General features: G+C 42.9%; 1 protein-coding gene across 2 annotated transcripts in view; it reads left to right on the top strand.

Annotated features, from left to right (window-relative positions):
• The window catches only part of NT5DC3 (5'-nucleotidase domain containing 3), a 76,287-nt gene that overhangs the window by 46,679 nt on the left and 14,472 nt on the right, over positions 1 to 15,136 (top strand). For both annotated transcript variants that reach the window (XR_011977384.1, XM_072655760.1), the window contains exons 8-12: positions 3,270 to 3,372; positions 3,484 to 3,585; positions 8,324 to 8,405; positions 9,714 to 9,800; positions 12,034 to 12,174. Coding sequence is in view for 1 of the 2 variants with exons in the window: in XM_072655760.1 (XP_072511861.1) it covers positions 3,270 to 3,372; positions 3,484 to 3,585; positions 8,324 to 8,405; positions 9,714 to 9,800; positions 12,034 to 12,174 (515 nt within the window). In the remaining variant the exon portion in view is untranslated. The remainder of the gene's footprint in view (positions 1 to 3,269; positions 3,373 to 3,483; positions 3,586 to 8,323; positions 8,406 to 9,713; positions 9,801 to 12,033; positions 12,175 to 15,136) is intronic.

Genomic DNA, 15,136 nt, shown 5'->3' with positions numbered 1-15,136 from the left:
AAGATGCCTTCTGCTTTTCTCTCATCCTGCACCTGTGGGTGGAGGTGCATCTTGTCAGGTTACCTACTTGGGAAGGAGCCCTGAGCTTGGAGTCATGGGACCTCAGTGTGAATTTTGGCTGCCCCCCTTACTAGCTGAGCGAGTTTGGGCCACTGGCTTTCCTTTTCTAGGCCTCTGATTCCCCTTCTGTAAATCATGGGGTTGGACAAGATGGTTTTTGAGATCCCTTGGCAGTCTAGAGCTAGGAACTTAAGATTCTTTTGGAGTTTGTAGGTGCCATGAATTCAGAACAGAGCCACCTTCCCTGTATCTCTGCCTTTCTGGATTCATTCTCCCATCCATAACCTGGGGGTAACAGAGACCAGAGGGAGAAGATCAGGGACTGTCCTGTGGTAGCTCCTGCTTTCTCATCTCAGTTTGATGCAGTGGGCGCACTTGAGGTCACCATGCCTGTGCATTTGTGATAGGGACAGCTGAGGCTAGAGACAGCTCCCCTTCTCTGAAATGTGTAAGTGGCTCCGTAGGCTTGCTTTGCATTTCAGAGCTTTGTTTTTACACCATCATCTCTATTTCTACTTGTAGAACCGTTTGTTATAACTAAGAATTTTTTTTTACAAGAAGGGGAAAATCCAGCAAATATTTACTTTAAGTAAAAAATAACACTTTAAAAAGGACAAATGAAGAATGCTGACATTTATGTGCAGTGTTATTCCCCTTCCCCCTCCTAACCTCTTTCTCTGCAAAGGAGTTGAAAGAGGTGTCTTCCTTTATGTCTTCTTTGGGGCCAGGCATGTTCTTGAGAATTTTCCAATATTCATTTTTCATTATTTTATAGTTCTTCTTTCTGGTTTCATTGTTGCAGTCCTTAGACATATTGTTTTACTTTCCATCAGTTCATATAAGTCTTTTCATGTTTTTCTGGATTCTCTGTACATTTGCCTCCCTGGGGTGGTAGGGCATCCCATATAGGTTCACAGAAAGCATCTTTGGGACAAGTCTAGGAGCAGAGAGGCCTGGCCAGGAATGATAGGAACCTTATCTTGTTCCCTCAAGGTTCTGATTTCTTCTTCTAGGACCCCGTAGTTTGAGAGATTTTTATTCTCGCTATGCTGTTTCTCTCTTCTTACCCAGAGTATTCCAAAACTGGCCCATCTTAGTGGCCCTGAAGTCCAAGCTTCCCCTGAACAAGAATTCTCTCTCTAGGACACTCAGAAAGTGTTTCTCCATCTTTTGTCTAAAGGCAGCCAGTGAGAGAGAACCCACTAATTCCCAAGGCAGCCTGTGTCTGTACTTTTGGACGGCTCTCATCATCAGGAAGATTTTCCTGACAGAAGACTTCAGTTAGCCTTTTTGCAGCTTCTCCACTGGTACTGCCCTGGGTCAAACGCCATGGCTAGAGCATTGGGCTTGGAGTCAGGAAGGCCTGGATTTGAATCTGCCTTAGACACTTGCTAGTTGTGTGATCTTGGGCACTCACTTAACCTCTGATTGCCTCAGTTGCTTGTAAAAGGACAGGGTTGGACTCTCTAAAAGGAGAGAGAAGGAAAAAAAGGTAAAAAAAAAAATGGTAAAAGGAGGAGAGCTTGGAAGGTCCCTTCTCTCCACATCTGTGGTCCAGTAAGAGGCAGAGTGACCAGTGTTAGGAAGATGGGGTCAATCCCATCTTTTGTGTCATAACCTTCCAAAAACTTGAAAGCAGGCACCGCATTCCCTCCCTTGAGTCCAGGCTAACTCCCATTGTAATTAATCAGAGGCAGTGTGGGCAGAGTGGCTAGAGCACTGGCCTTGGAACCAGGGAACCTTGAATTTGAGCCCTGTCTCTGACACATCCTGGCTGTGTGACCCTGGGCAAGTCACCTGACTTTTCAGTGCTCTGGGCAACTCTGTGAGTTAAGAGGCAGAGAGAGTCCCAACCTCCTGGTCGAAAGAGCTTTGTCACCTGGACTTTTTCTATACCAATGAAACCTCAGGGCCAGACTCTATCCCCATTTTACTTAAGTGTCTTCTTTGTTGTGTGCTTATCCCAAGCATCTTGTCTACACAGCTAGATGAGCTGTATCTTATGTTTTCCTTTTGCCCTGCTTTCTCTGCTTCCCCCAATATCTTGACCATGCTAAAAAACTTATACATACTGCATACTTACACATACTAAAAAACTTATGCATGCTAAGTACTTACACATCATAACAAACTTATGCATACTAAATTCTTATACATACTAAAAACCTTGTATACAAAGTACTCATACATACTAAAAAACTTACACATACTGAATACTTATAAATACTAAAAACTTAAACATGCTAAAAAACGTGCTATTAAATTGACCTGTAGACACTCAGGAAATACCTTTTGGGTTATAGTTCATAGATTTAGAGGCTAGTCAGTCAACAAACATTTTTGTGCTAAGCCCTAGAGATTCAAAAAAAGGCTTAAACAGGCCCTACCCTCAAAGGAGCTCAGATTCTCCTGAGGGAGACAACCCACAAACAGCTATGTACAAACCAGATTATGTACAGGCTGTGGGGCAAGGGGAGCATCAAGGTGAAGGGAATGAGTGAAGGTTTCTGGCAAAAGATGGGATTTTAGCTGAGACCTATAGGAAACTAGGAGGCAGAAAGAGGGAAGGGGACCATTCTAGGCATGGGGGACAGAGTGAAAATGCACAGTTGAGTGATGGATTGTCATATTTGAGAAGCAGCTTAGAGTTGAGTGTGATAGAATGTTGTTGATATGATAGAGTTGATATGATAGAATTGTTGTGGGACAGTTGAGGGAAAACACTGGGAGGATACAGGCTTGTGAAGGGCTTTTAAAGCCAGATGGAGGGTTTTATGTTTGATCCTGGAAGTAATGGGGAGGCTTTGGAGTTTATTAAATGGTGTATGTGTGTGTGTGTGTGTGTGTCTGTGTGTCTGTATGTGTCTCGGGGGCAAGGGGGGTCACACCAGACTTTTAAGATTACTTTGATAGCAGAGTGGAAGATGGATTGCAGTGGGGACGGACTTGAGGCAGGGACACCAACCACAACGTTATTTCCGGATGGTGGTAGTATTAGTGTCAGGTCACTGGAGTCCAGCCTGTTCATTTTCCACATGAGTTAACCAAGGTCAAGAGTTGAAATGACTCACCTAGGGGTCCTACAGCTAATAAGTATCTGAGCTAGGATCTGAACTCAAGTCTTCTTGACTTTCAAATCCAATCTTCTTCTCCACTCTTCCGTTCTGGTGAATTTAACATCTGTGTGAACTTCTCTCTTTCTCTCTTAGAGAAGTACATCTGCTATGCTGAGCAGACCCGAGCGGTGCTGGCCAAGTTGGCGGATCATGGCAAGAAGATGTTCCTTATCACCAATAGCCCCAGCAGCTTTGTGTAAGTCCATAGTGTCTTACTTGGAGGGCTGGGTCCAGTTTCTTTCAAGACTTGGAAAATAATATACCAGGACACCTTTAATATCGGACTAATGTGGTTTTAATGTTCTAGGGACAAAGGAATGCGGTACATTGTTGGGAAGGATTGGCGGGATCTCTTTGATGTGGTCATTGTTCAGGCTGAGAAGCCCAATTTCTTCAATGACCGGAGGAGGTGAGAATCTCCTTGCCCAGGAGGCTGGATTTTAGGCATTTACCTCTAGGATGAGGGCTCAGTTTGGGACTTGGCTTTTGGTGAACATGAAATCACAAGCATCCTATCTTATAAATATTTTTTTTAACCCTTTTGGAAAAGGAATTCCGAGAGTGGTGAAGACTCATCCATCAAAATGGTTCTGAGTTCATCTTTGGCTGGCAGAGTTAGGCTTATAAGAAAGTTGCATATGTTAGAAGATGAAAGTCTAACTTGTTGTATGAGACATACAGAACTCTTCAGGGATCTTAAATGATAAGTCTACTAGACCCTGGGCAAGTCCCTTAGCCCTGTTTGCCTCAGTTTTCTCCCCTGTAAAATGAGCTGGAGAAGGAATTGGCAAACCATACTAGTACCTTTGCCAAAAAAACCCTAAATTGGGTCATGGATATGACCGAAAACTCCAAACAACAATGTGAGTCTAATCCAATTTCCCACCCATTATGGGAATCCATATATACAACAGACTCTCTTTGAATGCTTCCAGTGACAGGGAGCTCAGTCCTGGCAAGGGAGTTCTTTCGATTGTAGGAGTTTCAGTTGTTGGAAAAGGATTCCTTGTATTGATACCAGAATCTGCTTCCCTGTAGTTTTTCCCCATTGGTGTTCTATGAGCAACCTTTCTGAGCCTTGGGCAACATCTCTAGTCTTATCTAATAAGTTGGAGGTTGTTCTCCTTTGCTGTTAAGATCACCATTTATCAAGGGAGGTCCCTCTGTGATATCTGCAGTGGGAATGACATTGCAGCTTCTTAGTTTTGACCTTGAAAAGACACTGTTTGCCCTCTTCTGCGTGACGATATTTTATGGACCTGAGGATATCTGTGATCCCTGGTTCTCTCCTCCATAGTCTTCTTTTATCCTGATTAAATATCTCTAGTTCTTTTGCCTGTTTTTAATGGGGCATCCTCTTAAGACTTTTCATCCTCCTGTTTACCTTCTCCTGTGGACAGATTCCATTTTGTCAATGCTCGTAAGATGTGGGACTTGCCTTGGTACTCTGAGTATGAATGGTGGGTAGTGTGAGATGGCAGACAGGGCTCTAGACCTGGCATTGGAAGACTTGGATTTCGGTCTTGGCTTAAATACTTACTAGCCGTGTGACCATGGGCAAGCTACTACATTTCTCTGATTTCTCATCCATATAATGGATGTGATATGAGTCAGCTGTAAAACAGTAGAGAGTTGTGTGTTCCTGGACACACTACTATATTTCTCTGACTTCTCATTCATATAATGGACATGATATGAGTTACCTGTAGAATAATAGTTGTGTGACCATGGACAAACTAATAAACTTCTCTGATTTTTCATCATATAATGAGTATGATATGGATTACTTCTGTATGGTAGCTAGAGAGTTGGCTTTGGACTTGAGTTGACTTGGGTTCAAGTCTTGTCACTGACACCCACCAGCTATGTGACCCTGGCCAAGACATTTAACCACTCAATGCCTGAGGCAACTCTTAAGACTTACAGACTTCAGAGAGGGTACCATCTTCCTTTGGTAGAGGGAGAGTCCTCACCTGGGAGTTCCTTATACTTTTGCAGGGTTATTATAAAGAAAAGACTCCCTGACCCTTAAAGCAATAAAATATAAATTCAAGTATGGTTGTTTTAGGATAGGGATAGGGATTGGATCTGTGATTTCGTTTGTCTGGGGAACTCCTAGATGAGTACATTTCTTCTCCCAATGCAGGATGACACCTTCATTTCAACTTCGAGTCTTAGAGAGTTGTTCAGAGCACTTAGAGGTTATGTGACTTGTCCAAGGTCACATAACTTGAATGTGTCAGAGGTAGATCTGGAACTCAGATTTTCTTGCCACCAAGGCCCTATCTCTTTTCCTTATACCATGTGCCTGTCCTAGAATTCTTTTTACTAGTCAAGACTGGGGCAGGAGAGACTACTAGTCAAGACTTGGGGGCCCTGTTGCCTCCCTTGTTATGTACATCGCCTGTGTTTGCATGATTCTTTTTAACTGACTTCTCACTAGGGGCTCATGTAAAATCTACCTTCAATTAAATTCCCTGCTTTTGTTTCCTTTATGTAAACTGTTACATCAAGCTTCCTTTCACATACATGCACATGGTTTATTTATTTATTTTTTTTGAAAAGGAAGAGTTTTTCAATGCTCAATGCAAAGGTTTTATTTCTCTCTTACATTTCATCAACCTGGCCTTGCAGATTGTTGAAATATCTTTGAATCCTGATTCATTCAGCATATGAGCCCTGTCCCCCTCAGCTCCGTCCTCTGCATAGCTGAGCAGTGTGCCTTCAAGGCTTCATCTGAGTTGTTCGGAAAACAAGTTGACTGGTGAAGGCCTATGTGTGCAAAATGGGCCAGGACCAGTTCACTTGGGTCTGGGTTTCTTGAGAACATAGTAGATGTTTAATAAATGCTTATTAGAATGCAAGGACTGTTTGTTTTTTCTTTGTATCTCCAGCAGCCAGCACAGTCCTTGACACATGTTGTTGGTCACTCGAGTCTGACTCTTCGTGACCTTGTGGACCATACTGTTCAGGGGGATTTCTTAGCAAAGATACTGGAGTGGTTTACCATTTCCTTCTCCCATGGATTAAGGCAAATAAGGGTTCAGTGTCTTATCTGGGGTCTCATGGCTAGTAAGTGTTGGTGCTCGGTCATGTCTGACTCTTTATGGGGGTTTTCTTGGCAAAAGGATTGATGTAGTTTGCCATTTCCTTCTCCAGCTCATTTTACAGGTGAGGAAGCTGAGGCAGACAGGGTTAAGTGACTTGCCCAGGGTCACACAACTGTTAAGTGTTTGAGGCCGGATTTGAACTTGGATCTTCCTGATTTCAGGCTCAATGCTGTACCTACTGAGTCACCTAGCTGCCTCCTATGGCACATAGTAGGTGCTTAACAAATGCCTGTTAGAGTGTAAGTTTCTTGAAGGCAAAGACTATCTTGTTTTTTCCTTACATCTTTAGTGGCTACCATTTGCATGGGGAAGGCTCTTAATAAATTATTGTTTATTGATGGTTACTAGTTTTTTTCCAGACTGACACTGACTCGTTAATAAACTCTTCACCCATCTAGGAATCTAGGGCTATTGTCAGCCCACAGTTATCCTTGAGCATGTCAGGGGAGATTTTCTTCAATGTCTTGTGGAAATCTATATCCTCCCTCTAGAATGTGAACTTGAGGATCCTACACTGTTTTGTTTTTGTCTTCGTGTATCCCCGGTGCTGAGCACAGTGGCACACTGGTGCTTAACAAATGTATTAATTGTTGTTTCTTTCTGTGCCATAGAACCAGTAAAGCAGGGACTGTGGTTAGTGTGGTTTGTATTAAGGGAATCCAGGCTGGCTTTTGGTAGTATCTATTGTTCCCCAAAACATGTTCAATGATCTCTCCTAGCATTTTTCTGGAGTTCTACACCAAACTTTTATGGTTTTTCCGAATCTCCATCCTTCTTCCTCACCCTCCCAGACTTCTTTAATTCATCTGCACATCACTACCTTCCATCTTGGATGTACATATTCATTTATCAGTTATCTTTCCAGTTAGAGGATAAGCTTAGAGGACAGGACTGTTTTTGCTTTTCTCTGTATCCCCAGATTTTAACCCATTGTCTGGCATACAATAAGCGATTAACAAATACTTGCTGAGTAATTTTTGAGCCTGGGAAATATGTGGATCCTAGAGCCTTCTCTGGCCTTCTTTCTACTATCCTCTTTGTGATGGCTGAGACGAGGCCGGGGGAAGGGACTGGTACTTCCTGGGAGTCCTGCTTCCTTTCCTGTGTGGCAGAGAGTCACCATCCTTCCAGGCACCAGGCCACTAAATTTCCAGCTGACTTTTGGTGTGAATCCTAAGGACTCTTCTTGGCATGACACTGTGGTAGGCTTCAACATACAAAGACAAACAAAGCCGTCTCTACCCTCAAGACTGCTTTTTCAACTGGGTTGGTGATGGGCAATTCCTTCTTCCTTCATTGTCAGATTATAAAGGTTATTTTGGGGCCAGTTCATGTTTATGGAGACTTTAAATACTAGTTTGTGCCATAGTGCGCAGAGCAATGGGCCTGAAGTCAGGAAGACTCATCCTCATGAGTTCAAATAGCTGTGTGATCCTGGGCAAGTCACTTCACCCTGTTTGCCTCAGTTTCCTCAACTATAAAATGAGCTAGAGAAGTAAATGGCAAACTACTCCAGTCTCTCTGCCAAGAAAATCCCAAATGGAGTCATTGAAGAATCAGACACGACTAAAAAACAACTAATTGCTACTTGTGTGCCAAGTCACTTCTCTGAGGGCCTCAGCTTTCTCATCTGTAAAATGAGAAAGATTGGACCAGATGCCCAAAGGCTGTCTCTCCCATCTCTAGACTTAGAATCCTCTTATTAACTTCTGCTAGGACTCAGGAATAATATAACATAGGAAGATGGACTAGCATGGTAGAGGGGAAAGAATGTTGGACTTGAAAATCAGGAAGTTTTGAGTTCAGATCCTGCCCCAGTCTCTTACTTGGTGTGTGACCCTGAGCAAGTCACTTAAGCCCACTGAGGCTGTTTCCTCATTTGTAAAATTGGAGCAGTAACAGCACCAGGATTGTTTTGAGACTCAAATTATATAATCTTTGTAAAGTGCTTTGAAAACCTGAAAGTGCTACGTACATACAAACTATTGATATCAAAGTCATGTACTAACATATCATGCACAATACTTCTCTCATTAGACCATTCCGTAAGGTGACCGAAAGAGGCGTACTTCTCTGGAATAAGATCCACAAACTGGAAAAAGGCCAGATTTACAAACAGGTATTATAAAGGGGTCAAGTCCATTTTTTAAAAAAATTGAATTTTTGCTTTCATTGGTATTTGGAACTCCCAGATGAAGAAATTCCATCTACCAGGACATAGTGGCAACTTGCAGGTGGGCATCTTGTCGTCAAAGGCATTGAGAGATCAAGGGATATGCCCAGGGTCACCCAGCCAGTCTTTGTGAGAGGTTGGGGTTTGAACCCAGGGCTTCCTGACTCCAAGGCTGGTTCTCTGTCCACTCTCCCACACTGCGTCTGTTCATTCCTTCATGTTGTTTGATTTCAGGGTTGGGAAATATTAACCTCAAAAAGCAATCTGGGTGTGGTTCAGGGTTGAATCAGTATGTTTTGTTCACGGTGTGATGAATAGTGTTGATTTTGGGGTCATGGGACCCCAGCTTTGTTACTTGTCCCTTGTGTGCCTAGGGCTGAGTCCCTCCATGGGTCTCAATTTCCTCATCTCTAAAGCAAGAAGGCTGCAGTAGATAACCTCTGTAGTCCCTTCGAGCTCTACATATATGACCCTATATAATCCTACCTCTGGGCCCTGGGGAAATCATTTCAGTGTCCTGGACCACAGTTTCCCCATTTGTAAAAATGAGGGGAGTTGGACTAGGTCCAGCTGAGGACGCTTTCAGTTATGCAGCTATGAGCCTAAGACCCTACTTTATTATTCTAAGTAGAAGAAAAATAAAATTTGAACTGCTGAGTTCTGGCTTAAAATTTGTCACATTTAAATGTGTGTTGCTTCCATAGTAAATGAGATTTAAGATACCACTGAGAAAATTAAATATCCTTTTAAAAATAACTTTCTCATGTGTGTGTCATTCATCAGGTATCAACTGAGTGGTTTCGGGCAGGTTGAATTTGTTCCCCTCCTGATAGGGGGCATGTGTAGGCCTGGGATGCCCCGATTATTGAATCAGGCCGATCTCTAATACTAAAATAAGGCATGTGGGACTTATTTAGATTTCTTAATTTTTTTCTTTGCTTGAGTCCACTTTTTTGATTTTATCATTGTAGGGAACTCCAGAGGTAGAAGCCTTTCCATCGATGCAGATCTCACATGCTCTCCAACTTAGTCTTAGAGAACTAGTTCCCTGGGGGCACCCACAGGTTAAGTGACATGACCGAGGATTCCACTGCCAGAATGTGTTAGAGTCATGACTTGAACCCAGGGCTCTCTGAAGGCCTGATCAGCCCGTTGTCCACTCTGCTATACGGCTTATCTCTTGTTGCTTTGTAAAGCTGTGTATAAATGGGTCCATACTCCTCACATACAGTAATATTTTCTTCTCTGTTACAGGGTAATTTATATGAATTTCTGAAGCTTACTGGATGGAGGGGATCCAAAGTGTTGTATTTTGGAGATCACATATACAGTGATCTGGCTGTAAGTAACCTTCCTTTCACTCTGTTCCAGTGTGGGCTTGAGTCAGTGTGTGTTTCTAGTTAATGAAAAGTGAATTAATATATGACTTGTTTCTTTTGGTGTTAATAGAAGAATAGGGACCATTCCCACCTGTTATGGTCAGTTAGTCATTTAGCACGCTAATCAATTACTCTGTGCTCGGTGCTAGGGATAATAAATCAAGTTAGTAGGCATTTATCAATTGTCTGCTGTTAGGTTGTAGAGTGCTGGACCTGGAGTCAGGAGGATCTGAGTTCAAATCCAGCTGTGTGACCCTGGGCAAGTCATTTAACCCTGTTTGCCTCAGTTGCCTCATCTGTAAAATGAGCTGGAGAAGGAAATAGCCAACCACTCCAGTATCTCTGCCAAGAAAACTCCAAAATGGGGTCACACAGAGAAAGACACAGTTGAACAACAGTGTGCTTAAGGGATACGTAATCAAGTTAGCAAGCTTTTATCAAGTGCCTACTGTGTACTAGGCCAAGAAAAGTCAAAAGCAGTCCCTGCTATCATGGAACTTCTAATTTAATGGGGGAAACAGTATATACATAAAGAAATATATGCAAGCGTCATACAGAGTAATGGAAGGTGACCTTAGCAGGGAAACTGGGCAGCATGCCACAAATTCCTATTTTTATGGACTGGGCTGGCCCTTTAGATCTGTCTTGGATGGGGGAGAGGTTTCTTGGGTGCTTCGTGTTCTTCTGCAGATGCAGCTGCCCCTTCCCAAACCCCTCTCCCCACCCAGCACCTTCCTGTTCTGTGAGGTTTCTGTTTCTGTTTTCCTATAAGGAGATCTTCTAAGATCATGTGGTCATAGATTTAGGACTGGGAAGGACCTTGGAGGCCATTGAATCCACCCCTGTTTCCAGTTCGAAGGTGAATAGATGGAGGCACCAAGAGGTTGAGTGAACTCCCTGTAGTGTCTGAGGTGGGATTGGAACCAGGTGTTTCTGATTCCCAGTCAGTCCTTCATCCACCGCAACCTTTTTCTGTGCTTTTGTGGATGGGAGATGGTGGTGATGGTGATGCTTAATGCTAATGGCCCTTTGCTGTGTCTCAGGCTTGAAGCCTGGCTAGCTCCTCATTTACCACTATCTTGAACAAGCCTATCTGGATGGGTCACAGGTGACTATGGGCCCTGGTAGTTTTCCAGCATCTTTGAGTTCTTCCTTGCTGGAGCAGCGTGTAAAGGTTGCAACTACAAACCATTTAGGAAGACTGAAAACTGTGCTCCCCACTCCCCTCTTCCCAGGCCATGCAGGCTTATCTCTGTCTGCTCATTCTGGCCCAGTATAGTACCCGTCCCTGGCTCCTGACCAGGATCTCAGATCCTGATCTTTCCTAGCTAGGTGACCACAGGCAGTAAGTACCTCAGTTTACTCATCTGTAAAATGGGACTAGTAATACTTATGATACTCTCCCCCCCAGAAAGGTTTGTGAATGTATAGAAAACACTTTGCAAGCCTTTAAGCTGTCTAGAAATATATTAAAACATCAATTGTGCTAGGATCATTTTTTATTTACTGAATTATACCAAATAATGTTTGGCTTTTGGCAAAAGTCCCTCAATGGACAAGAATTCATCACCATTGGAAATCCTAAAAAGAGAGAGGGAGAGAGAGAGACAGACAGACAGACACAGAGAGAAAGAGGAAGAGAGGCAGACAAACAGAGACAGGCAGACAAACCGAGACAGACAGACACACACAGAAAGAGAGAAAATACGATGGAAATCGTTTTAAATTTGAAGTCCCAAGTGCTGAATTTGATTCTAGGCTCTGCCACTTTAGAATTGTGACCTTAGTTCAACCTCCTCATGTTTTACAGATGAAGAAACTGAGGCCCACAGGGGTAAAGTGAATTTCTGGGTCACACAGGAAAGTGATAGGTCTGGGATGTTTATTAAAACTTAAGTTTATTCATTGCTTTAATTATTATTATTTTTAACATAAGAACAGACTATTCCTTCTTATTGGCTCCAGAGTGAGCCTTTCGGGATCTGGGCAGCCTTAGCAGTTGCCATGATTCCCAGGCTGAAACTTTTCATGGAGGTGAAATGGTTAAAGCCCAGGCTGTAATGTTAGTGATGAAATGTAAGTCATTCATCCAGCTTGGTTAATAACTAATCGGGACAATTAAAAAACCATTGAGCAAACACCAATTGTGGCTGAAGGAGGTAATGAAGCTTAAGACACATGTTGGTTCTTGGCAGGACTTGACCCTGAAACATGGCTGGCGGACGGGGGCCATTATTCCTGAGCTGAGATCAGAGATCAAGATTATGAACACGGAGCAGTACATTCAGACCATGACCTGGCTGCAGACCCTGACTGGGTTACTGGAACAGATGCAGGTTTGTGGGATTTTCCCCCTTTGATCTCTACCCTTTCCCCTTTCCTTCCCCCTCCCTTCTCTCCCTCTCCTCTTCCCTCCCTCTCTCTCTCATCCCTTCCCTTTCTTATCTTCTCCCCTTCTCCTCCTTCTCTCTCCTCTCCTGCTTTCTTTTCTTCTCTTCTCTCCTCCTTAAGTCTGGAGGGATTACACCAGCCCAAGTCATTTCAGGTATTTCCTGTTTAAGGTTAGACTGAACCAAGGCTTAGATCATTTTCAGGAACTACAGATAAATCACTGAGGATGGATTTTTTTTTTTTTTTTGGTAAGACTTTCTCCAACTCCATCTCCATGAAAGGGCCTCTGAAAACCTGCGTTAGCTCAGCCAGGAATCCTCTTTCGGGTGGCTGCCCGACCATAGTACTTTCTCATTTTACAAATAACGTAGCCGAGGCTCATGGGTCTTGGGGCCTCTTCAGCGGCCAGCAATCTGTGATTTGGCTTCAGGCTTCTAGGCTGGCAGGGAGATTGCCTGCTCCTTCTCCTGGGTATCTCATTCATAGATCAACCTGACCTTCAAGGTGCCATCAAAAAATGGACATTTCTGTGTATTCCAAGGTGCCATCTCCTCTGTGAAGCCTTCCCTGATTTTCTTTCTGAAAAACTACTGAACCAAACTGAACCACTAGAATCAGCCGTTCAACTAGCTTTTTATTCTTGTGTTTAAATTGTTTACTATTACCTTGAAAATTGATTAATAATTTATTAGTTCAGGCCCTGCGCTTGGGCCCTGGAGATACAAAGTCAAAAATGAAATAACCCTTACTGTAACAGGACTTTTATTTGAACGGAGGAGACAATACATAAACATTTAGATACACACCGGATATATTCAGTGCAGCAGGATACTGACCGGACCCATGACACATTGCCAAAGAGACTTCTGGATGAAAAAGATTCTGCTGCCAATGCAATCCCCTTTTTCTGCTACCTCTAGTTTTAGGGCTTTTCCCAGGGTCACACAGCCTGTCTGAGGCCAGGCTCGAACCCAGACCTTCCTAACCCCAAGACCAGCTCTATATCCGTTACACCATGGATAGCTTTGAGAGTAGATGATAAAAGTAATTGGCATTCATTTAAACAAGAGCCTTGCAACAGACTTGTGAGGGAGCTATCCAAGGTGGTCACTATACCTATTTTGCAGAGGTAGCTAAGGTGCAGTATGGTTAAGGGACTTACTCATAGTCATGTAGCTGGAAAGCAACAGAGGCAGAATTCAGACGAGCATAGGGGTGGGGAACCTGCAGCCTCCAGGCCACTTGTGGCCCTCTCGGGCCTCAAGTGCGGCCCTTTGACTGAATCCAGACTTCACAGAACAAGTCCCCAATAAAGGATTTGTTCTGTAAAACTTCAACTCAGTTGAAAGGCCAAAGATCTAGCACTGCATCACTGCCTATCCATAATTCTGTGCCCATTCGTTTTATTCTCCCCATCGGCTAAGCATCTTGTAAATCTTAGGGAAGGATGTAAATTACATTGATGTGCTTTCTTCCCCACTATGTCTGCTGTGAGAAGAAAGCTGACATAGAATTGGCCTGATTTAAGTCCCACTTCTGCCACATTGGGACTGGGGCGGGTCGTATGACCAGTCAGGCCACTTCCTAAGGCTGCAGTTGCAAAACAGTTGCATATTTGCATTGAGAGGGAACTCACTTGGGAACTCACAATGAACTCACAAGTCGAGATTCCCCCTCTCTCAAAAATAGAAAAACACGTTTAAAAAATGCTATTTTATGTAGAAGGAGCTATCACTTGACTGGATCTCTTTCATCTCTAAGTAAGATTTTTTTTTTTCACGGCCTTTCTGAGGCAGATTGGCCAAGTACATAGAGGGGTGGCCTTGGAGTAACAAGAGCATGGGTTCAAGTTCTGCTTCTGACATGTAACAGCTGAGTGTCCCTGGACAAGTTGCTCTACCTTAGTTCCCCTAGGTAACCCTCCAAGACAAAAAGGTGTAGAACATGGGATGATCTGCTTGGTTTGAGGGAGTTTCCTCACTGAGAGTTCCTTTTGCCCATGAAAGCTCTGGTCTAGATAAAAAACAAAAAGTGATTTTTCCCTATATAATAGAACCAAGTCACACAGTGCCTAAATGGGATCTTAATAGGTATTGAGTTTAATCAGATGAAGTAAAACATATTTTTATATGTAATGGATTTTGAGTTAGTTGAGTTAGTTGAGTTAGTTGACTATTATTGCAATAAGAAAACATATTGCCTTTGGCTTTCATGGTTATCTGGAAGGCTGCCCCAGTTCCTTCGCTTGTTTGCGCTGTACTGATTTCCATCAACAGTTATAAGGTGCCAGCACTGCCCAGAAGACAGGTTAATAATTCTCATTTCTCTGTATCTTTCAGCTTCAAATGCTTTCCTCACAACAACCCTAAGAGTAGATGCTACAAGTTTTATTGTCCCCATTTTATGTATGAGAAGACTGAGACTCAGAGAAGTAGACTGACTAGCTGAGGAGCACACGTCTGGTCAGTGTCAGCGCTGATCAGGATTTGAACTTGTGTCTTCTGACTCAGCATTCATTCCCCTGGGTTGGTCTAGGGTGTGGGATGCTGGAAAGAGCACTGGATGTGGGGTCAGAGGTCCCTAGGTTAAAAATCTCATCTCTGCTGGGTGACCTTTTGCAAGTTTCCTCCCTGACAGTCGATTTCCTCTATGTGCAAAGCGAGAGGGTTGGATAAGGTGGTTTTAAGGTTCTATCTGGCTCCCATGTGGTCATATGTTTTGTGCTTTTCTCACCCTTTTAGAGCTTTTAAAAAAATGGTATTTAATATTTAAATGATTTTAATATAATTTAAATAATTAATATACATAATACATTCAACAAACAAGTTGATGCTTATAATTATTAATAATATTAATATTTCTAAATAATAATGTGATAATACTATAAACAACTTGAATTTAAACCTG

The sequence above is a fragment of the Notamacropus eugenii genome, chromosome 3 (assembly GCF_028372415.1).
Source record: "Notamacropus eugenii isolate mMacEug1 chromosome 3, mMacEug1.pri_v2, whole genome shotgun sequence".
NCBI classification, from domain to species: domain Eukaryota; kingdom Metazoa; phylum Chordata; class Mammalia; order Diprotodontia; family Macropodidae; genus Notamacropus; species Notamacropus eugenii.
Note: the sequence above shows the minus strand (reverse complement) of the source record. Positions and strands in the feature narration are given on the sequence as shown.